This window comes from Budorcas taxicolor, chromosome 13 (genome assembly GCF_023091745.1).
Source record: "Budorcas taxicolor isolate Tak-1 chromosome 13, Takin1.1, whole genome shotgun sequence".
NCBI classification, from domain to species: domain Eukaryota; kingdom Metazoa; phylum Chordata; class Mammalia; order Artiodactyla; family Bovidae; genus Budorcas; species Budorcas taxicolor.
In genome coordinates this window covers 7855328-7880709 of record NC_068922.1, presented here as the reverse complement: position 1 = coordinate 7880709, position 25382 = coordinate 7855328, and the positions used below count along the sequence as shown (strand labels likewise).

The following is a 25382-nucleotide window of genomic DNA, read 5'->3' as shown; positions in this document are numbered from 1 at the left end:
GCAGAGATATTACTTTGCCAGCAAAGGTCCATCTAGTCAAGGCCAGTGGTCATGTATGGAAGTAAGAGTTGGACTGTGAAGAAGGCTGAGCGCCAAAGAATTGATGCTTTTGAACTGTGATGTTGGAGAAGACTCTTGAGAATCCCTTGGACTGCAAGGAGATCAAACCAGTCCATTGTAAAGGAGATCAGTCCTGGGTGTTCATTGGAAGGACTGATGCTGAAGCTGAAACTCCAACACTTTGGCCACCTCATGTAAAGAGTTGACTCATTGGAAAACACCCCGATGCTGGGAGAGATTAGGGGCAGGAGAAGGGGATGACAGAGGATGAGATGGCTGGATGGCATCACCAACTCAATGGACATGAGTCTGAGTGAATTCCGGGAGCTGGTGATGGACAGGGAGGCCTGGCGTGCTGCGATTCATGGGGTCGCAAAGAGTCAGACTCGACTGAGTGACTCAACTGAACTGAACTGAACTGAACTGAAAGTATAATTCAAAGGCATAGGTTAAAAAAATCATTAAACTTAACATTGATGAAGGTTGGCTAAATACATTATCTCTTAACTTAACTGATATGAATTCATTTATCCTTTCCATAAAGCTATTTGGTTACACACATCAAAAGTTTTAAAACTTTCTTACTGCCATAATTTCACTTCAAGGAATATACTCCCCTTGGACTAATCAAAGATTTTTTACAAAGATCTTCTAGGATGTTTGTTTCTGCCTGTTGATAACAGTAAAAACAAAAAACAATATAAATTTCCAACAATGAGAGAATGCTCAAATCAATATTCATGTGTACAACTGAATATCACACAGCAATTTAAAATGACATGTAAAAAGGATTGCAGTGTTAAAAAATTAAGTGGTATTTTCTACAATTCAAAATACACCTATGGAATAAAAAGAAAATAACTTGAAGCAAAAGCACTGAACTTAAACAATGATGTATATGCTGGGAAACACCATGGAGATGTTTTATTCTTTTCTGTATTTTTTATTTTCCCTATTTTAAATATGAAAGTGTATTCCTTTTGCAATCAGGCACCCCCTAAAAAATTTTTAAACTTTTTTTTAAACCAATTGAATAGTATATGCGACAAAATATAAACTTTCTAAGTGCACTGAAGAATTCTCAGAAAGAGAAAAAAAAACACTGAAAACATGGAATAAATGCCCAAGCAGTTCCGCTCACTTTACCCCAGCATTTTTTTGAAAATTTTAGTCTCTCAAAGTCCCTTGAGGACTATGCTACTATTTAACTCCAAGGGATATTCCATTAAAAATAGTGACAAGAGTGGTCAAAAATAGAAGTTGAAAACTCAGAAGGGAATTTTCTGTAAGTCACTCACTTCCATAGAAATTATTTTATTTTGAGGATTCTTTGAGGATTTTAACACCTCACAAAGCTTCTTTTTCATTTAACCTTTCACTCCCTCCTCATACAGACCCTGTTTTCTGTCTATCCTCACCCTGGATAAAGTGAAGACACTGATATTCTTACAGCTGGAAGCTCACACATAAACCTGTAGCCAGTGTTAAGAATTCAGCCCGCAAAAAATTGCTGTCACCCAGCCTACACACTCACACCTGTCTGCTCAACTGTATTTCACAGGTTGACCAAATGACAGCTTTCCATACAGTGGTGATTTTGAAACTTTTCAGCAGGTTCCAGCACAACATAGGAGAGAAAGTAAAGGCAGAGAAGGAGGGAACGTAATTCTTTCCCCTTGCTTGGCTTCACTGGAATGGGTACTGGGAGAGATCTACAGAGGGAGGTAAGAAGTAGTTTCTGAACACTACTGTCTCCATGCTAACAACTAATGCTCCCAAAAACTTTAGCTATCACCCCGTAAGTAATTTGTAGCTAGCTACTGTCTAATAGACAGTTATCCCAAAATAAGAGGTCTAAGATTTCAGTAAATTCATAATGAACATTTGATTTGAATACTGCGTTACTCAACAGACTTGTAGGTCCCATCAAGTTCTTCAGAAGCAATGAAAAGAACTGATTAAAAGGTGGAGGAACCATTTTAAAGAGGAAAAACAATATGAAGAAACATAAGCCGAAGTGCTCACTCAGTAAGAAGAAAAACACTGCAGAACCTCAAGGAAATCACAGAAAGAAATGGAATATTAGTTTTGTCTACTTGCATAAAACTTACAATAACTGTTTACTTGTGGTTAATACTTCAATTGTAGTCCAACTTCTCAGACACGGTGAACTCTAATAAGGACCTAAATGCTCTATAGTTATAATCTCAGGCTTCCTTAAAAGAATTAAAATTTTATAAGCTATTATTTACAACAAAAGCCTCAATATGTTAACTCAAAATTTACATAACTGCAGATTTTTATTTGACCACTTCCAATTTACATTGGTTTCAGTGTGTCTGCCCTCTGATGCCCTCTTGCAACACCTACCATCTTATCTAGGTTTCTATTACCTTGGGCGTGGGGTATCTCTTCACGGCTGCTCCAGCAAAGCACAGCCGCTGCTCCTTACCTTGGACTAGGGGTATCTCCTTACCACCGTCCTTCCTGACCTTCAACGTGGGATGGCTCCTCTAGGCCCTCCTGTACCCGCGCAGCCAGAAAACTAGTCAATCTAGTCACACTAGGACCACAGCCTTATCTAACTCAATGAAACGAAGCCATGCCCACGGGGCAACCCAAGACAGGTGGGTCATGGCGGAGAGGTCTGACAGAATGTGGTCCACTGGAGAAGGGAATGGCAAGCCACTTCAGTATTCTTGCCTTGAGAAACCCATGAACACTATGAAAAGGCAAAATGATAGGATACTGAAAGAGGAACTCCCCAGGTCATTAGGTGCCCAATATGCTACTGATCAGTGGAGAAATAACTCCAGAAAGAATGAAGGGATGGAGCCAAAGCAAAAACAATACCCAGCTGTGGATGTGACTGGTGATAGAAGCAAGGTCCGATGCTGTAAAGAGCAATATTGCATAGGAACCTGGAATGTCAGGTCCATGAATCAAGGCAAATTGGAAGTGGTCAAACAAGAGATGGCAAGAGTGAACGTCAACATTCTAGGAATCAGCGAATTAAAATGGACTGGAATGGGTGACTTTAACTCAGATGACCATTATATCTACCACTGCGGTCAAGAATCCCTCAGAAGAAATGGAGTAGGCATCATGGTCAACAAAAGACTCCGAAATGCAGTACTTGGATGCAATCTCAAAAACGACAGAATGATCTCTGTTCGTCTCCAAGACAAACCATTCAATATCACATTTATCCAAGTCCATGCCCCAACCAGTAACGCTGAAGAAGCTGAAGTTGAACTGTTTTATGAAGACCTACAAGACCGTTTAGAACTAACACCCAAAAGAGATGTCCTTTTCATTATAGGGGACTGGAATGCAAAAGTAGGAAGGCAAGAAACACCTGGAGTAACAGGCAAATTTGGCCTTGGAATGCGGAATGAAGCAGGGCAAAGACTAATAGAGTTTTGCCAAGAAAATGCACTGGTCATAGCAAACACTCTTTTCCAACAACACAAGAGAAGACTCTACACATGGACATCACCAGATGGTCAACATCAAAATCAGACTGATTATATTCTTTGCAGCCAAAGATGGAGACGCTCTATACAGTCAACAAAAACAAGACCAGGAGCTGACTGTGGCTCAGATCATGAACTCTTTATTACCAAATTCAGACTCAAATTGAAGAAAGTAGGGAAAACTGCTAGACCATGCAGGTATGACCTAAATCAAATCCCTTATGATTATACAGTGGAAGTGAGAAACAGATGTAAGGACCTGGATCTGACAGATGAGTGCCTGATGAACTATGGAATGAGGTTTCTGACATTGTACAGGAGACTGGGATCAAGACCATCCCCATGGAAAAGAAATGCAAAAAAGCAAAATGGCTGTTTGGGGAGGCCTTACAAATAGCTGTGAAAAGAAGAGAACTGAAAAGAAAAGGAGAAAAGGAAAGATGTAAGATCTGAATGCAGAGTTTCAGAGAATAGCAAGAAGAGATAAGAAAGCCTTCCTCGGCGATCAATGCAAAGAAATAGAGGAAAAGAACATAACGGGAAAGACTAGAGATTTCTTCAAGAAAATTAAAAATACCAAGGGAACATTTCATGCAAAGATGGGCTCGATAAAGGACAGAAGTGGTCTGGACCTAACAGAAGCAGAAGATATTAAGAAGAGGTGGCAAGAATACACAGAAGAACTGTACAAAAAACATCTTCACAATCAAGATAATCAAGATGGTGTGATCACTAATCTAGAGCCAGATATCCCGGAAAGTGAAGTCAAGTGGGCCTTAGAAAGCATCATCACTACGAACAAAGCTAGTGGACGTGACTGAATTCCATTTGAGCTGTTTCAAATCCTAAAAGATGATGCTGTGGAAGTGCTGCAGTCAATATGCCAGCAAATTTGGAAAACTCAGCAGTGGCCACAGGACTGGAAAAGGTCAGTTTTCATTCCAATCCCTAAGAAAGGCAATTTCAAAAAATGCTCAAACTACTGCACAACTGCACTCATCTCACATGCTAGTAAAGTAATGCTCAAAATTCTCCAAGCCAGGCTTCAGCAATACATGACCCATGAACTTCCAGATGTTCAAGCTGGTTTTAGAAATGGCAGAGGAACCAGAGATCAAATTGCCAACATCTGCTGGACGATGGAAAAAGCAAAAGAGTTCCAGAAAAACATCTATTTCTGCTTAATTGACTATGCCAAAGCCTTTGACTGTGTGAATCACAATCAACTGTGGAAAATTCTGAGAGAGATGGGAATAGCAGACCACCTGACCTGCCTCTTGAGAAATCTGTATGCAGGTCAGGAAGCAACAGTTAGAACTGGACATGGAACAACAGACTGGTTCCAAATAGGAAAAGGAGTATGTCAAGGCTGTATATTGTCACCCTGCTTATTTAACTTATATGCAGAGTACATCATGAGAAACGCTGGGCTGGAAGAAACACAAGCTGGAATCAAGATTGCCGGGAGAAATATCAATAACCTCAGATATGCAGATGACACCATGCTTATGGCAGAAAGTGAAGAGGAACTAAAAAGCCTCTTGATGAAAGTGAAAGAGGAGAGTGAAAAAGTTGGCCTAAAGCTCAACATTCAGAAAACGAAGATCATGGCATCTGGTCCCATCACTTCATGGGAAATAGATGGGGAAACAGTAGAAACAGTGTCAGACTTTATTTTTTTTGGGCTCCAAAATCACTGCAGATGTTGACTGCAGCCATGAAATTTAAAGATGCTTACTCCTTGGAAGAAAAGTTATGACCAACCTAGATAGTATATTCAAAAGCAGAGACATTACTTTGCTGACTAAGGTCCGTCTAGTCAAAGCTATGGTTTTTCCTGTGGTCATGTATGGATGTGAGAGGTGGACTGTGAAGAAAGCTGAGCACAGAAGAATTGATGCTTTTGAACTGTGGTGTTGGAGAAGACTCTTGAGAGTCCCTTGGACTGCAAGGAGATCCAACCAGTCCATTCTGAAGGAGATCAGCCCTGGGATTTCTTTGGAAGGACTGATGCTAAAGCTGAAACTCCAGTACTTTGGCCACTTCATAAGAAGAGTTGACTCATTGGAAAAGACTCTGATGCTGGGAGGGATTGGGGGCAGGAGGAGAAGGGGAGGACAGAGGATGAGATGGCTGGAAAGCATCACAGACTCAATGGACGTGAGTCTGAGTGAACTCCAGGAGTTGGTGATGGACAGAGAGGCCTGGCGTGCTGCGATTCATGGGGTCACAAAGAGTTGGACACGACTGAGCAACTGAACTGAACTGAACTGTTCATGGGGTTCTCAAGGCAAGGATGCTGAAATGGTTTGCTATTTCCTTCTCCAGTGGACCATGTTTTGTCAGAACTTTCCACCATGATCCATCCGTCTTGGGTGGCCCTACACAGCATATGGCTCATAGCTTCACTAACTTAGAAAAGGCTGTGATCCATGTGATCAGTTTCGTGAGTTTTCTTTGACTGTGATTTTCATTGTGTCTTCCCTCTGATGGATAAGGATAAGAGGCTTGTGGAAGCTTCCTGATGGGAGGGACTGGCTGTGAGGGAATTGGAGTCTTGCTCTGATAGGCGGGGCCATGGTCAATAAATCTTTAATCCAATTTTCTGTTAATGGGTGGGGCTATGTTCCCTCCCTATAGTTTGACCTAAGGGTTATGCTAGGGGTTATGACTTCCTTCAAAAGGACTTACACCGGCACACCCCTCGGTTTCCCGGACTGCTGTATTCAGTGCCCCTAACTCCAAGGCAGCCCACTGTCAACCCACGCCTCTGCTGGAGACTCCTGGACACTCACAGGCAAGTCTGGCTCTGTCTCTTGTGGCTTCACTGCTCCTTTCTCATGGGCACAAGGTTTGTCTGTGCCCTCCAAGAGTCTGTTTCCCCAGTCCTATGGAAGTTCTGTAATCAAAGTCCACTGGCCTTCAAATTGCCCAGTGATTCTCAATCTCTTTGCCAGATCCTCAGGTTGGGAAATCTGTTGTGGGCCCCAGAACTTATGCAAGAGGGCAAGAACTTCTTTGATACAATTGGCATAGGAACCTGGAACGTTAGGTCCATGAATCAAGGTAAATTGGAAGTGATCAAGCAGAAGATGCCAAGAGTGAACACTGACATTTTAGCAATCAGTGAACTACAGTGGACCAGAATAGGCAAACTTAATTTAGATGACCATTACATCTACTACTGTCGGCAAGAATCCCTTAGAAGAAATGGAATATCCCTCTGAGTCAAGAAAAGAGTCTGAAATGCAGTACTGGGATGCAATCTCAAAAATGACAGAATGATCTCTGTTCATTTCCAAGGCAAACCATTCAATATCACAGAAATCCAAGTCTATGCTCAACCACTAATGCCAAAAAAGCTGAAGTTGAATAGTTCTATGAAGACCTACAAGACCTTCTAGAAGTAACACCAAAAAAAGATGCCTTTTCATCATGGGGGACTGGAATGCAAAAGTAGGAAGTCAAGAAACACCTGGAGTAACAGGCAAATTTGACCTTGGAGTACAGAATGAAGCAGGGGCAAAGGCTAACAGAGTTTTGCCAAGAGAATGCACCAGTCATAACAAACACCCTCTTCCAACAACACAAGAGATAACTCTACACATGGACATCACCAGATGGTCAATACCAAAATCAGATTGATTATATTCTTTGCAGCCAAACATGGAGAAGCTCTATACAGTCAGCAAAAAAAAAAAAAAAAGAGACCAGGATCTGACTATGGCTCAGACCATGAACTCCTCATTGCAAAATTCAGACTTAAGTTGAAGAAAGTAGGGAAAACAAGTAGACCATTCAGGTATAACTTAAATCAAATCCCTTATGATTATGAAGTAGAAGTGACAAATAGAATCAAGGGATTAGATCTGATAGACAGAGTGCCTGAAGAACTATGGACAGAGGATTGTAACATTTACAGGAGTCTTTAATCAAAACCATCCCCAAGAAAAAGAAATGCAAAAAGGCAAAATGGTTGTCTGAAGAGGCCTTACAAATAACTGAGAAAAGAGGAGAAGTTAAGGCAAAGGAGAAAAGAAAAGATATACCCATCTGAATGCAGAGTTCCAAAGAATAACAAGGAGCGATAAGAAAGCCTTCCTCAGTGATAAATGCAAAGAAATAGAGGAAAATAGAATGTGAAAGACTAGAGATCTCTTCAAGAAAATTAGAGATACCAAGGGAACATTTCATGCAAAGATGGGCACAATAAAGGACAGAAGTGATATGGACCTAACAGAAGCAGAAGATATTAAGAAGAGGTGGCAAGAATACACAGAAGAACTATACAAAAAAGATCTTCATGACCCAGATAACTATGATGGTGTGATCACTCACATAGAGCCAGACATTCTGGGATGCGAAGTCAAGTGGGCCTTAGGAAACATCACTCTGAACAATGCTAGTGGAGATGACAGAATTTCAGCTGAGCTATTTCAAATCCTAAAAGATGATGCTGTGAAAGTGCTACATTCAATATGCCACCAAATTTGGAAATCTTACCGGTGGCCACAGGACTGGAAAAGGTCAGTTTTCATTCCAATCCCTAAGAAAGGCAATGCCAAAGAGTGTTCAAACTACTGAACAATTGCCATCTCACACACTAGCAAAGTAATGCTCAAAATTCTCCAAGCTAGGCTTCAACAGTACATGAACCAAAAACTTCCAGATGTTCAAGCTATATGCAGAAAAGGTAGAGGAACTAGAGATCAAATTGCCAACATCTGTTGGATCACAGAAAAAGCAAGAGAGTTCCAGAAAAACATCTACTTCTGCTTCATTGACTACACTAAAGCCTTTGACTGTGTGGATCACAATAAACTGTGGAAAATTCTTAAAGAGACGGGAATATCAGACCACCTTACCTGTCTCCTGAGAAACCTGTATGCAGGTCAGGAAGCAACAGGTAGAATGGGACATGAAACAATGGACTGGTTCAAAATTGGGAAGGGAATATGTACATCAAGGCTGTATACTGTCACCCTGCTTATTTAACTTATATGCAGAGTACATCATGTGAAATGCCAACTTGGATGAAACACAAACTGGAATCAAGAAAAATCAATAACTTCAGATACGCCAATGACACCACCCTTAAGGCAGAAAGCAAAGAGAAACTAAAGACTGTCTTGATGAAAGTGAAAGAGCAGAGTAAGAAAGCTGGCTTAAAACTCAACATTCCAAAAACAAAGATCACGGCATGCTGTCCCATCACTTCATGGCAAATAGATGAGAAAACAATGGAAACAGCGACAGACTTTATTTCCCTGGGCTCAAAAATCACTGCAGATGGTGACTGCAGCCATGAAATTTAAAGACGCTTGTTCCTTGGAAGAAAAGCTATGACCAACCTAGACAGGAGATTAAAAAGCAGAGACATTGAAACATGTATAATATCATATATGAAACGAATCACCAGTCCAGGTTCGATGCATGATACTGGATGCTTGGGGCTGGTGCACTGAGACGACCCAGAAGGATGATACGGGGAGGGAGGAGAGAGGGGGCTTCAGGATGGGGAACACGTGTATACCTGCGGCAGATTCATGTTGATGTATAGCAAAACCAATACAATATTGTAAAGCAATTAACCTCCAATTAAAATAAATAAATTTATATTAAAAAAAAAAAAGCAGAGACATTACTTGCCCAACAAAGGTCTGTCTATCAAAGCAATGGTTTTTCCAGTAATCAGGTATGGATGTGAGAGTTGGACTATAAAGAAAGCTGAGCGCTGAAGAATTGATGCTTTTGAACTGTGGTGCTGGAGAAGACTTCTAAGAGTCCCTTGGACTGCAAGGAGACCCAACCAGTCCATCTTAAAGGAGATCAGTCCTGGGTGTTCATTGGTGGGACTGCGTTGAAGCCGAAGCTCCAATACTTTGGCCATCTGATGCAAAGAGCTGACTCATTGGAAAAGACCTTGATGCTGGGAAAGATTGAAGGCAGGCAGAGAAGGGGACAACAGAGAATGAGATGGTTGGATGGCATCACCGACTCAATGGGCATGAGTTTGAGTAAACTCCGGGAGTCGGTGATGAACAGGAAAGCCTAGCGTCCATAAGATTGAAAAGAGTCGAACACGACTGAGCGACTGAGCTACAACTGAACTGCAAGATTGAAGTTTGTAAAGTACTTGGTTGGGAAAAAGTTTTAAATACCAAATCATTTCATTCATGACAACCAGGCGTTCCAATGCACTAACACAGACATGGGAAGAGAACTTTACAAGGCAGAAAGTGATGACGCGGCTGCTTTGGAGGCTTTACTGGGCACACTGCCTTCCACGCCCCTCTCACCAGAGGCAGCTCTGGAGTTTCCTGCCATGTCGCCTTGTTCACCTGAAAGTTAACAGCTGTCCCTCTCCTGACACACCAGGCAAACAAAGCAGCACGGCAGAAAGCTGTAAGTAAAGTCATTACACTGTGCATTTGGCATCTCTTCCCATGTACCTAAGAACTTTCTGATGAGGCTGTCCTTGGGAGATGCAGAACATGGCCAAACTATAATTAGCTCAGCCAGAGAGGTAAGCTAACAGTGCCAAATGCTTTTCGGAGTTGCTGCCTGCCTTTGTATAAATTCGTCAAACTCTTGTACACTATGTGACAGCTATGAGAAAATTACACAAGCAAGGACAAAGAATCAAAAGAGTAATGGGATGCTTTCCTGTTAATGATGCTTTCTCTTTAGCACCATTTTATTTCACTAAAATTATTTTTATTTCTTGATCAAATAAGTTGCTTTTCTTAAATGAGCCAAATTGTGTTCACTGCATCAAGTCCCCATTGTTGAATGTGCTATGGGTCACAGGTGCTATAAAATCAATCGTGCAGCTCAATTTAACAAATGCACAGGACCAGGCGTTTATTAAGAACATAAGGGCAAGACACTACTCTGAGAGATTACACCAAAAGTGGGAAACACCAGTCTGTAGCCTCAGCGGGGAGGCAAATGAGTGCACAGTTAACAGAACTCAAGGAAAACCACGATTACTAGCACTATTGAGTATGCTGTCAAGGCAAATTCAATGTTATGTTAATAACAAGAAAGAGAAAACTCATGGGCGAGTCTTCAGGCATTTAAGGAAATGAATGTCAACAACTGTACTCCACATGGCAGAACTGGGATCAGTGACTGGAAGTTACAACAATATAGAGGAGAGCCAGTGATGTACAGGTAGTGTGAAACTGTTAGTCGCTCAGTCGCGTCCGACTCTTTGCAACCTGATGGACTATAAGCCTGCCAGGCTCCTCTGTCCATGGAATTCTCCAAGCAACAATACTGGAGTGTGTTGCCTATTTCCTTCTCCAGGGGATCTTCCTGACCCAGGGATCAAATCTAGGTCTTTCACATTGCAGGCAGATTCTTTACTGTCTCAGCCACCAGGGAAGTCCCAGTGTGTGTGTGTGTGTGTGTGTGTATGTGTGTGTGTGTGTGTGTGTGTGTGTGTAAATATATGTGTGTGTGTGTATATATATATGTGTGTGTGTGTGTGTATATATATATGTGTGTGTGTGTATATATATATATTTAAATTAAATAATTAATTTCTTTAAATTAAAGCTCACGTTTATGGAATTTAGGGCACACACCAAGGAACGTTCCTACCATATTGTTTGACTTTACACATCACCAGAGTGAAACCTGAGACAACACGGAGCTCTACCTAACTTCTGTATTCCTGGAAAGCAAGGTCTGTCAAGAAATTAACCCGCACCCTTCTGTGTTCTGGAAATCAGCTTACTGCAAAGAGCTAGTCTTCCCCATATGACTGAGATAAAACTCCCAATGACCCTTGTATGCTATGACAAGACCAAGGCACAGACTCTCCAAATTCCCATTCTTTGTCTCATAAATGATTAGCTGAACTATTTGTCCCCATCAACCATTCTGGTTGATCAATGCCTGTTAACCAGGCTTGACCGAACTTTACTCAGGCTTCTTTCCTTCCTCCAAGCCCCTGAACTTTGACCTACCCTTGAGCAATGGAAGGTGAACAACCCCTCTTTAATGACCCCTTCCAAAATAAACTGGCCTTGAGGAAAAATGTTCCCTGATCAACTGTCCAATCATGTCACCCACAACCAATGTTCATGCCTATCTGTAAGAAAAAAAAAATGTCCTTTTCTGCTTGAACTTTGAGATGCTTGCTTATCTCATAGTCAAAGTGGTTCTTCCTATCGCAATATTCTTCCTCCTCCCACTGAGATAAGTCCCCACCCCTTATTGTAATAATCTTTTTGAATAATGTTTCTCTTTACCTAAGTCTGCATTTGTTTTTAAACCTTTTAACTTGCAAAGAGCCTAACTTTACAGAACACAAATTAAAATTATGAAATATCCAATTATTGATATTTATTTTTATAGAATCATAAACATTATGTATTTCTTGATATACAGTCACATGGTAAAATATATAGAAGATACAGACCACTATAAAATAAACTAAAATTAAAATTTAACATTAATTGTTATTTCCCAATGTTTGAAACCCCAAATTATAAGATCATTAATCATAAAATAAACCATTAAAAGCAAACATGAATAGTTGAAACCAAGCAACTGAGTTTGCAAACTACAGAAATAATTTCTTTATATTTTATTTCTGTCTGGTGTAGATCAAACATCTCTTTACAAAGTCAAAAGAAGGAAAAGCTTAATGAACTTGCTTTTATGTTGGCCAACTATTAACTGAAGCATTACATCAACAATAATACAGCTGCTAAAGTTCTAAGGAACTTTCTGCAACAACCTGTTACTTTTCCAGGGGTCCAGTACCCTAGTTACAACTCAGTATGGATACCATACAGAGTCAGCACACTAACTGCAGCACATACATAAAACAAATGCTCAGTGTCTTCAATACATGACATCTCTATCTCTGGAAGGGTATTTTTTTCTTAAACATTTGTATTCCTATTTATGAAAAAATATTTTTAAACAATAAATATTTTGTATTGCAACCAGACGGGGTATGGGGTCCCCAGAGAAAGAGAACCAGGCATGACTTTCTTGACTTTAAATAAGTCATTTCTGGCCTAAGTCCTTTTGTGATCTAAGCCTGGGTAACAATGCTTGAACACATCTCAGTAATTACTGATCTTACCGCAAGTGAAGGAACGCAGGAACAAAGGAGAAACAGTCAAGAAACAACAGTTAAGCAGTAAAACAGAGTCCTAGTTCCACCTTAAGGAATACAGATAACAATTTGTGTGAGTTAGGCAGGAACAAAGACCCACATCCAGGTGGAGCATGGAAAGATGATAATGACCTTTTCTGACTTCAACCAACTAAAACTTGGGCTCTGTCAACATTTGCCCCAGCTCCAGGCTGAATTCTCCTCTGCTCAAGCCCCTTCATGAGTATGCAAGTATCCTTAGCATAAAAATTCCCCAATCTTAGTGTTCTGGAAAACTGCTTTGGAAAAGATCCCCAGCATTCTTTTTGCTGTAAGTAATAAATCTTTCTTTCTCCCAATTTGTGGCTTGGTTGTATCTTTTGGCCTGATACCCACTAAGACGCCAACCCAGATTTAGGGCAACAGTATACAAATACATCACAAAATAACAACTACTCACCGGCATTGACTATAGCATCCACCTCTAGCAATGTGATGTCACCTCTATACAGAGAAACTTTCTCACTCAAACTTTTCTTCCCCTGTGATGGTTCCTGAGTATTTTCTTCTGTAATAAAGAAGGGATGTATATTAATAGTAATATTCTTAGTTAACTTAATAAAGACAATTTTAATACAAGAGCCAATATGGGTCACACTCTGACACATTAGACAAGTGGAAATAACTATGTAACTATTACCAGGAATGTGGTCTATTCTCTATTTATCAAGTACTCCTCAATGCAAAATGCAGTATCAGATGTATAATAGGCATTCAATAAATTTCAGTTCAGTTCAGTTCAGTTACTCAGTTGTGTCCAACTCTGCGACCCCATGAATCGCAGCATGCCAGGCCTCCCTGTCCATCACCAACTCCCGGAGTCCACCCAAACCCATGTCCATTGAGTCGATGATGCCATCCAACCATCCCATCCTCTGTCGTCTCCTTCTCCTCCCACCTTCAATCTTTCCCAGCATCAGGGTCTTTTCCAAATAGTCAGCTCTTCGCATCAGGTGGCCAAAGTATTGGAGTTTCAGCTTCAACATCAGTCCTTCCAATGAATACCCAGGACTGATCTCCTTTAGGATGGACTGGTTGGATCTCCTTTGCAGTCCAAGGGACTCTCGAGAGTCTTCTCCAACACCACAGTTCAAAAGCATCAATTCTTTGGCGCTCAGCTTTCTTTATAGTCCAACTCTCATATCCATACATGACCACAGGAAAAACTATAACCTTGACTAGCCCTGTTATATTGGTCAACAAAACGTTCAATTCTTGCTATTAACATTATAAAGATATGAATTTTAAGATATAATTATGTATACTACTGGTTTCACAAGAATATAAGAAAAAATGTGCAAACTACCAACAAAATAATGAATAAGTTTATTTCTATTTTGTTTAAGTTACCTAAAAAGCATCCTTGAAAAGAACATTTACTCAGAACAAAAAAACATAGGTTCCACTTTTTGCTATGTAACAAGCTGTCCCTTGGAATGGTAGGATCAAGAATACAGGACGGTGTGAAACATCTCCTTTATCAAATTCTATAAACCTTTCACTCTAGAGGGTGCTGCTAGATTTAAAAGAGAATAAGCTCTGTCCTGCACACAATAGTCAGCATGCTGGTATATTTAAAACAAGCCAAACATTACCTTCTAAAACCTGATATACTTTTAATGTTTTACAGCAGTACTATAATTTGTATTTTCATGTACTTTAAACAAATAATAATATTAAAATATATTAAACAAAGCTATATAAAGTCAATGTTTTAAAATATATTGAAATGCTATATATAAAAAGTTTTCTAATATATTTTTAGAAAAGATGATTTATAAATTCAAGTGTTTGTAACTATTTATGAATATGGGCAAGTGTTTCAAGGGGGGAGGTAATGCTATTGATTCACAAAAACACTATCAAATAAGCATGAAATTTTGAGGTATGTAGTGGATTAGAGGAGGTAGGTTACAAGCCATTTAAATCATCTTTGGGCTCCAATAACCAAAGAAACAATTGGCCAAGACTAAGGTAATCAATCTGTGGCCATAAAAGTGATCTTTCCTCTCTCCATCTCCAAAGCATCCCCTTCTTTGCAGCCACTTCTCTCCTTAAAGGATTCTAAAATTGGTGGCAGTATGCATGCATGCTCAGTCGCTCAGCCACATCTGACTCCTTGCAACCCCACCAGGCTCCACTGTCTGTGGAATTTTTCAGGCAAGAATACTGGAATGGGTTGCCATTTCCTTCGCCAGGGGATTTTCCCAACTCAGAGATTGACCCTGTGTCTCCTGCATCTCCTGCACTGACAGGTAGATCTTTACCACCGAGCCACCAGGGAAGACCCTTGGTGGTGGTAGTAATACTAATAACGATAAGTAGGAGAATAATGAGAGGGAACTGTATGTTAAAACAACAGAGAAAGATTTCAGAAGGCTTCAAAATAAAAAACCCTTACAGCTAACTTGACCACCTCAGGGAATCCTAGAGTGCTATTTTCCTGAGTCAGGTAAAGAGGAAGAGCTCAGGCTTTTCTACCAGGATGTTCAACTCTTGGTTCTACCAATTAACAACTGGGTGACCTTGGATAAGTTATCTATTTTCGCCATGCCTCAGTTCATAAATTACTGGCTCCTTTACAGTGAACATGAGCTCATCACTTAGAACTCATGTTCTAAGTAATGTTTGAGTAACATTTGGTCCACAGAAAGCTCTCAATTTTTCATTCAGAAAACTAAGATCATGGCATCTGGCTCCATCACTTCATGGCAAATAGATGGGGAAACAGTGGAAACAGTGACAGGCTTTATTTTGGGGGGCTCTAGAATCACTACAGATGGGGACTGCAGCCATGAAATTAAAAGATGCTTGCTCCTTGGAAGAAAAGTTATGACCAACCTAGATAGCATATTCAAAAGCAGAGACATTACTTGCCAACAAAGGTCTGTCTAGTCAAAGCTATGGTTTTCCTAGTAGTCACGTATGGATGTGACTGTTGGACTATAAAGAAGGCTGAGCGCCGAAGAATTGATGCTTTTGAACTGTGGTATTGGAGAAGACTTTTGAGAGCCCCTTGGACTGCAAGGAGATCCAACCAGCCCATCCTAAAGGAAATCAGTCCTGAATATTAATTGGAAGGACTGATGCTGAAGCTTCAATACTTTGGCCACCTGATGCAAAGACCTGACTCATTGGAAAAGACCCTGATATTGGGAAAGACTGAAGGTGGGAGGAAAAGGGGACAACAGAGGATGAGATGGTTGGATGACATCACCCACTCAATGGACATGAGTTTGAGTGAAGTCTGGGAGTTGGTGATGGACAGGGAGGCCTGGCGTGCTGCAGTTCATGGGGTCGCAAAGAGTCAGACACAACTGAGTGACTGGACTGAACTGAACTGAAGCTCTCAATATACATTCCCTTTTTTAACAAAGGTTTTACCAAGGTGACAAGTATTATTTCAGCATCCATATTCAAAATGCCACAATAGTTTTTAAAGATTTTCAATATTTATGATTATTATTCCTTATCAGTGAAGGAAAACAATTTGTGCTCTTACTAATCTGTCAATGCCTGGCCCAATGACAAAGACTTTAAGTCACAAGACCCTGAGTTCCATGACCAACAAGCTTCTATTTTTACCATTTTTACCCAACTAGAAAGTCCTAATTCCCAATTAAAGATCATTTAATGATAATAAATATTAATATTTGGTAGTTCTGTCAGAAAATTCTGGGTATGTGGACTATTGAGAACCTAGATATAATAAAGACTTCTCACCGATGATGAGTTTCAAAGCTCCATCAGGCATTAAGTTGATAAGCATATCACAAATGAAAGCAGAAAGATGGACTGTTTCAACTTGGGAGACACGGTGAACAGATTCCTAATCTAGTTGGATTTAGTTCTAAAAAGTATTTCATTTTCTTATGAAGCATTATGTCTGTAATACTGCATGTATAATAATGTGACTTTAAAACATATATGGAAATAAATCATGTATTTTTCCCAAAACAAGAATTATATTAGAAAACATCAAAGTTTAAACCATTTATACCACAGTTCAGTTCTCTTAAAAGAAATCCTAATCTCTCAACTGCAAACTGTAAAATGGTATATTTTAAGCCTAAAGTCTCAAACAATTCAACATCCTTAATATATACACTGCTATAACATGTCACTCAATAAGTTACTCAAAATGGTCTTATCAGAATTAGCAGCATCATGAAGGAATACTTTTATCGCTCTTTCCTTTTAAAATTCACATGAGCATCTTTTTTCCTCAAAGCCAGTACACTTGCTGCCCAACTCTTCTCACAGTATATCAAAAAGGCATAAACGTACTGAAAAATTGTAATTTGACAGTATTAATAATTATCAGTATTTCCTCCAACAATAAACCAAAACCAAATGGCATGTTTTTGACTACCAACTGTTCTCTGTAAATGCAACACTATAAATTGCCACTACAGGCCACAACTTTTATCTGAATATTTAACAGTAATGTACTACCTTCATTTTCACCCAGCTGTGTTCCATCAGCGCTGATTCCAATGTGTCTTTTCCCATATCCTGGGTTTTCAGTAATAAACAGGACAGAAAATTGTCAAGCATTGTTCCCTCACAGACATTCTTTATGTACATGAAGCACTGACTTACATCGTGTTCCTCACAGGCTTTCACCAACTGAAAGCTAAAATATCTGTTCAGTGTGCACATATGAGAGTAGCTGCTCTCCCAGACTGTATTCTATCGATACTATGCATATTAAAAAACACAGGTTGTATACAGGAACTACCGCAATAAGGGAAAAGAGATCTCAGTACAGAACTGGGCTCAGTTCCCAATACAGCAAAGACAAGTGGAGATTCATAGCCAAGAAGCAGAGTGGGGATCAGTGGGAAGAAAATTACTATCACTAAGGGGAAACTTCGGGGGTGAGGAAAGATTTTGGTTAAACAGACATGCTCTTTGCTGAAGAACTGTCAGGTAGTGAGATATCATTTAGGGTATTGGGTGGGGAGCAAGGGAAACACAATTTTATTAGACCTCAAGGGTGACCAGATATCAAGGATGGAAAATTCTCTCTAAATTGATAAAGCAGGATTCTTACAAAAATTGGACAGTGTAAGTTTGGCAAGGATGGGGTCTAGAAAAAAAGAGTTTGAAGGAACCTGACTTGTGTTAGTTGCTCAGTTGTGTCCGACTACTTGTGACTCCATAGACTGTAGCCCACCAGGCTTCTCTGTCCATGGAGTTCTCCAGGCAGGAATACTGGAGTGGGTAGCCATTCCCAGCTCCAAGGGATCTTCCCAACCCAGGTATTGAAACCGGGTCTCCTGCATTGCAGGCAGATTCTTCACTGTCTGAGCCACCAGGGAAGGAAGCCCTGTTTAGTCAAGGAACCTGACTAAAGTTAAGGAAGAGGGTCTTTGTCAGTCCCTGCTCTTATCTGAAGAAAGAGACATTCTTCTTTGAACAAAGTAAGTCCATTTGTCATTAGGTTGCCTTTTGTCCTTTAAGGACTGTCTGAACTATTAGTTGAGGCTTGGTTAAGTAGAGGATATTTGTGAGGTGGCACAAGCAGTCAGGCATTTACTGAGGGGTATTTCTATGAAAAGAAAAGGAAAAACAAAGATTATTGATTGGGGCATACTATAAAACTAGTTTCTGAGTCCAGAGGGAAGACAGTTGAGAAGATACCTAGATGATGGGCTTGATTTATCTTTTGCACTCTGAATTTCCTTAGTGATGGCATCGGATGTTTCAGCAGACTTCCTGAATGGCCCTCACAATAGCAAGCATGAAAGTTGTACAACATACATGATCTGTTGTGGTGATTTCTTTGAAGTTTATATCAGGTCATCAGCTTCAGCCTGCAGGGCTCCAGGAAAGGAGAAGGTTTAGTTCTCAATGAGGCCAAAACAGGAGGAGGGTAGAAAAATTGGAAATATTTTGGAGAGTTGTAGCCAGACACTGGAAGAAACCAGACAATGGACAGCATATGCGAGACAATCAGCGACACTGGAATTTAATAACCCACGAGGGTACACTATAGTTTTCCACTGAAACATAAAATATTTCTGTAGTCAACCTGGCTCCCACCCACCATTTTTATTCTTGTTTACAAAATAAGTCTGGTCTCATTAGATTTAGCCTGATTATTTACATAAGTGCAGCAAGAATGATCACTGACCACTTAGGCCTTTCAGGTTTGCTTTGCTGGAACTTTTCATAATCTCAAATCAGACTTTTGAAAGCCTCTCAAGGCTAGGAGATGGCAAATAGATGGGAAAACAATGGAAACAGTGACAGAACTTTATTTTCTTGGGCTCCAAAATCACTGCAGATGGTGGCTGCAGCCATGAAATTAAGAGACACTTATTCCTTGGTAGGAAAGTTATGACCAACCTAGACAGCATATTAAAAAGCAGAGACATTACTTTGCCAACAAAGGTATATCTAGTCAAGGCTATGGTTTTTCCAGTAGTCATGTGTATGGATGTGAGAGCTGGACCATAAGGAAAGCTGAGTGCTGAAGAACTGATGCTTTTGAACTGTGGTATTGGTAAAGACTCTTGAGAGTCCCTTGGACTGCAAGGAGATCCAACCAGTCCATCCTAAAGGAAATCAGTCCTGAATGTTCATTGGAAGGACTGATGCTGAAGCTGAAGCTCCAGTACTCTGGCTACCCGATGGGAAGAAATGACTCATTGAAAAAGACCCTGATGCTAGGCAAGATTGAAGGCAAGAAGAGACGGGGATGACAGAGGGTGCGATGGTTGGATGGTATCATGGACTCGATGGACATGAGTCTGAGCAAGCTCTGGGACTTGGTGATGGATAGGGAAGCCTGGCATGCTGCAGTCCATGGGGTCACAGAGTCAGACACAACTGAGTGACTGAACTGAACTGAACTAGGCTTGGAAGCCAATCTAAGAACTAACCACCAAATTTAAACCATAATGCCTACAAATTTGGGTAAATTCCTCTCTTCTCAAGGTTCCCAGAATATCCTATGGTTCCTGGGAGTCCCAGGAAGCAACCTTTCTTCCTCATCTGTAAAGCTGAGAACTCTATAAACCATGTGCCAGGCTGTTTTCTCCAAAGGGCTTTGTAAGCACTGGCTCCATAGAACAAATCTTAGTTCCTTATCACTGTCTCATAACACAAGATTCGATGTCTTTGAGATTCTCATTCTCAAATACAATATTCCAGCCAAAGTCTATACAACTAATTTTTCCAATTATGTCCTGTTACAAGGAAAACAGATTCCTACTGAACTTATACAAATAATGTCACTGTCATGAAAATAAAAATACTCAGTAGATTCTGAATTCTGGAGTGATCAAGTAGGGAGAAAAGATAAAAGTTTCATTTTTATTTACAAAAGTATAAACAACTAAATTGCCATGAGTTATAGACAGCTTGAGAAAAGATAAAAAAGAGTTCCTTAAGTAAAACATTAAAGAACCAGCAATGTTACAAAGCAATAATCATAAAAATCAAAATCATTCTTTATTGGTTCATTCAGTCCCATGTAACTGATTGTTTTGTCCCCCCGGCATTATTTAATGTATTAGAACAACTACAACAAACTTACTTGTACTTCATTAACTCAATATCTATATTAACTAGTCTTATATCCTGAGATCTATTTCTGAATTCTCTGTTCTGTTCTACTAAACATTCTTTATACTATACTCTTTTTTTCTTCATGTAATGGATTTTTGTTCTGCTAGACCTTGGGTCAGTATTTTTTTTTTTTTGGCTTTTTTAACCAGTCAGCTTCTCCATTAGTACCAGAAATCCTTACTCGATCCAGAGGTATAGTCTCAAAGTTATTTAAGCAACAGTCCCCTCAGAAGCTGCACCCCAAAGTACTTGTCATAGTTCTTTTCATGGATTTCTAAAACAGCCACTTTTTTTGTTGAAGACAAAGCACTTTTGCCTGTAACTGACTACCTGAGCTTTCAAGGAAGAATCACAGTAAAACAAAAATTATCTGTAGATGATAAAAGGCTTAAAACAGTAATTGTCAAAGGTCTGAGAATTTATTATAAAAATTTTATACAATTGATAAGGGAATATTTATTTCTATGACATACAATGTTCAAATAACTCAAATTAGGGAGAGAAGGACTATGGGTTTGGGATTAGCAGAGGCAAACTATCACATATAGAATGGATAAACAACACGGTCTTACTACATTCAGCACAGGGAACTATATTCAACATCCTGTTACAAACCAAAATGGAAAAGTATATGAAAAAGAATATGTTGTTGTCCAGTCACCCAGTTGTGTCCAACTCTTTGTGACCCCCATGGACTGCAGTACACAGGCTTCCCTGTCCCTCACCATCTCCTGAAGTTTGCCCAAGTTCATGTCCGTTGCATCAGTGTTGACATCCAGCCATCTCATCCTCCGATGTCCTCTTCTCTTTCTGCCCTCAATCTTTCCCAGCAACAGGGACTTTTCCAGTGAGTCAGCTCTTCACATGAGATAACCAAAATACTGAAATTTCAGCTTCAGCATCAGTCCCTCCAATGAATGTTTGGGACTGATTTTCTTTAGGATTGACTGGTTTGATTCCCTTGCAGTTCACAGGCCTTCAGGAGTCTTATCCAGCACCACAGTTCAAAGGCATCCATTATTCAGCTCTCTGCCTTCTGTATGTTCCAGCTCTCACAACCGTATGTGACAACTGGAAAGATCATAGCCTTGACTATACGGATCTTTGTCAGCAGAGTAACGTCTCTGCTTTTCAACACACTGTCTAGGTTTGTCATAGCTTCCCTGCCAATAAGCAATCGTCATCTGGTTTCACGGCTGCAGTCACCATACGCAGTGATTTTAGAGCCAAGAAGAGGAAATCTGTCACTGCTTCCATCTTTTCCCTCTATCTGCCATGAAGTAATAGGGGCAAATGCCATGATCTTAGTTTTTTAATATTTAGTTTTAAGCTGACTCCTTCACTCTCCTCCTTCACCCTCATCAAGAGGCTCTTCAGTTCCTCTACACTTTCTGACATTAGGGTGGTATCATCTGCATATCTGAGGTTGTTGAAGTTTCTCCCACCTATCTTGATTCCAGCTTGTAACTCATCCAGCCCAGCATTTCTCATGATGTGCTCAGCATATCAACAAACAGGGTGACATCAGAGAGCCCTGTTATACTCCTTTCTCAATCTTGAACCAATCAGTTGTTCCTTACAAGGTTCTGACTGTTGCTTCTTGACCCACATACAGGTTTCTCAGGAGACAGGTAAGATGGTCTAGTATTCCCATCTCTTTAAGAGCTTTACACAGCTTATTATGATTCACACAGTCAAAGGCTTCAGTGTAGTCGATGAAGCAGAGGTAGATGTTTTTCTGGAATTCCCTAGCTTTCTCTATGACCCAGCAAATGCTTGCAATTTGATCTCTGGTTCCTTTTCCTTTTTTAAACCCTGCTTGGACATCTAGAAGTTCTTGACTCGAATAATGCTGAAGCCAAGCATGCAAGATTTTAAGCATGACTACTAGCATGGGAGATGAGTGCAGCTGTCCGATGGTTAGCACATTGTTTAGTATTACCCTCCTTGGGAATTGGGATGAGCATTGACCTTTACCAATCCTGTGGCCACTGTGGGAGTCTTCCAGATTTGCCAACATATTGAACGCAACACTTTGATGGCATCATCCTTAAGGGTTTGAATTGTTGTTGTTTGGTCACTCAATCATGTCCAACTCTTTGCAACCCCATGGGCTGGAGCACGCCAGGCTTCCCTGTTCTTCATTAACTCCCAGAGCTTGCTCCAACTCATGTCCATTGAGTCAGTGATGCCATCCAACCATCTCATCCTCTGTCATCCCCTTCTCCTCCTGCCTTCAATCTTTCACAGCGTCAGGGTCTTTTCCAGTGAGTCCGCTCTTCACATCAGGTGGCCAAAGTACTGGAGCTTTAGCTTCAGCATCAGTCCTTCCAATGAATATCAGGACTGATTTCCTTTAGGATGGACTGGTTGGATCTCCTTGCAGTCCAAGGGACTCTCAGAGTCTTCTCCAACACCTCAGTTCAAAATTTGAATAGTTCTACTGGAATTACATCACATCCAGTAGCTTTATTAACAGCAGTGCTTCCTAAGGCCCACTTGACTTCAGTCTCCAGAATGCCTGGCTCTGCGTGACTGACCACACCATCGTAGTAATCCAGTTCATTTGGATCTTTTTTGTACAGTTTTTCCATGCATTCTTTCCATCTCTTCTTGATCTCATCAGCATCTACTATGTCTCTATCATTTATGGACTTTATTGTGCCCATCTTTGGGCAAAGTGTTCCGTTGGTATCTCCAATTTTCCTGAGGAGATCTCTAGTCTTTCCCCTTCTGTTGTTTTCTTCTAGTTTACACACTGTTCTTTGAAGAAGGTTGTCTTGCCTCTCCGTGCTGTTTTTTGGAAATCTGCATTTAGTTCAATTTAGTTCAATATACCTTTCCCCTTCTCCATTGCTTTTTGCTTCTCTTCTTCTTTAGCTATCTGTAAGGCCTCCTCAGATAACCACTTGGCCTTCTTGTTTTTCTTTTCCTTTGAGTCTTGTTCCCTGCATCCTGTACGATATTATGGCCTCCGTCCATAGTTCTTCAGGCACACTGTTTACAAGTTCTAATCCCTTAAATCTATTCATTACCTCCACTGAATAGTCATAGGGATTGTGATTTAAGTCGTACCTGGCTGGCTTAGTGGTTTTCCCCACTTTCTTTAGTTTAAGCCTGAAGTTTGCTAGCAGAAAAGATGATCGGAGCCACAGCCAGCTCCAGGTCTTATTTTTTGTTGACTGTATATGCTTCTCCATTTTCAGCTACAAAAAATGAAATCAATTTGATTTCAGTATTGGCTATTTGGTGATATCCATGTGTAAACTCATCTCTTGTGTTGTTGAAAAAGGGTGCTTGCTATAACCAATACATTCTCTTGGCAGAATTCAGTTAGCCTTTGCTCTGCTTCATTTTGTTCTCCAAGGCCAAACTTGCCTGTTACTCCAGGTATCTCTTGACTTCCTACTTTTTTTTTTTTTATTATTGAAGGGTAATTGCTTTGTAGAATTTTGCTGTTTTCTGTCAAACCTCAACATGAATCAGCCATAGGTATACATATATTGTATTCCAATCCCCAAAGATGAATAGAATATCATTTTTTTGGTGCTAGTTCTAGGAGGTCTTCTAGGTCTTCATAGAAGTGATCAACTTCAGCTTCTTTGGCATTGGTGGTAGGGGCACAGATTTGGATTACTGTGATGTTGAATGGCTTGCCTTGGAAACAAACCAAGATCATTCTGTCATTTTTGAGGTTGCACCCATGTACTGCATTTCAGACTCTTTTGTTGATTATGAGGGCTACTCCATTTCTTCTATGGGATTCTTGCCCATAGTAGTAGATATAAAGGTCATCTGAATTAAATTTGCCCTTTCCCATTCATTTTCGTTCACTGATAGCTAAGATGTCAATGTTTACTCTTACCATCTCCGGCTTGACCAATTCCAATTTACCTTGATTCATGGACCTAACATTTCAGGTTCCTACACAGTACTGTTCTTTGCAGCACTGGATTTTACTTTCATCACCAGATACATCCACAACTGAGCATCATTTCCGCTTTGGCCCAGCCGCCTCATTCTTTCTGGGGATATTCGTAGTTCTCCTTCACTCTTCCCCAGGAGCATATTGGACACCTTCAGACCTGGGGGACTTATCTTTCAGTATCACATCTTTTTGTCCTTATATACAGTTCATGAGGTTCTCACAGCAAGTATCCTGGGGTGGTTTGCCATTCCCTCCTCCAGAGTTTTGTCAGAACTCTCTGCTAGGACCCACCCATCTTGGGTGCTTGGGTGGCAACATGATTCATAGCTTCACTGAGTTATGCAAGCCCCTTCACCATGGCAAGGCAGTGATCCATGAAGGGGAAAAAGGAAACATATATATATACATATATATATATATAACTGAATAACTCTGCTGTACGGCAGAAGTTAACATAGCCTTGTAAATCAACTACAGTTCAATTAAAAAAAAACTCAAATTATAGCTCACAAAATTATAATAGGACATATGATGGATAAAAAGGATACTGGCAAATTTCTATGAACTTCACACAACTTCTGAAATATCTATTAATAATTTTTATCCACACAAATAAAAGCTAGAGAAAGTTTTTATTTGACAACATGTCACAATTTAAGACATCAAGTAAATCAAATTATTTTTTAACATTTCTTTCTTACTAGGTGAGAAAACAAACCCTCTGAGATTTTCCAAGGCCCCTGTGGGAAACCAATCTCAATTAGAGTTCACAATTTCATTTAGAATTTGACTTTGGGAAGTTGTCAAAAATGTCAAAAGGCTTGAACACTTGAATAAATAGGATCATAGATCACTATGAAACAATCCTTAAGTTCTTATAAATGAACATAATAAAAACAATATAACACATAGGAAATCACTTTGATAAGCCACAGAATTCTTGTTTCTAAGCAGATAACTTAAAAGATAATGATCTTTCTATGATCTCTTATTAAGAACCGACTAATTATCCAAGAAAACTTTGCTGTTTTAACAGAAAGAAAACCCAACTCTAATTTTGCATCAGTACATTATTAGGCTTATTTAAAACAAAAAACAAATAAATTCTTTCAATCTTAACTAATTTGATCACAGATAAAATTCCTCTTCTGAAAACCATCTG

General features: G+C 39.9%; 1 protein-coding gene across 1 annotated transcript in view; it reads right to left on the bottom strand.

Moving 5' to 3' along the window:
- Nucleotides 1-25382, bottom strand: part of MACROD2 (mono-ADP ribosylhydrolase 2) — a 2293708-nt gene that overhangs the window by 2189610 nt on the left and 78716 nt on the right. Inside the window, exon 3 of the mRNA XM_052650651.1 lies at nucleotides 13115-13222. Within this exon, the coding sequence (XP_052506611.1) occupies nucleotides 13115-13222 (108 nt within the window). The remainder of the gene's footprint in view (nucleotides 1-13114; nucleotides 13223-25382) is intronic.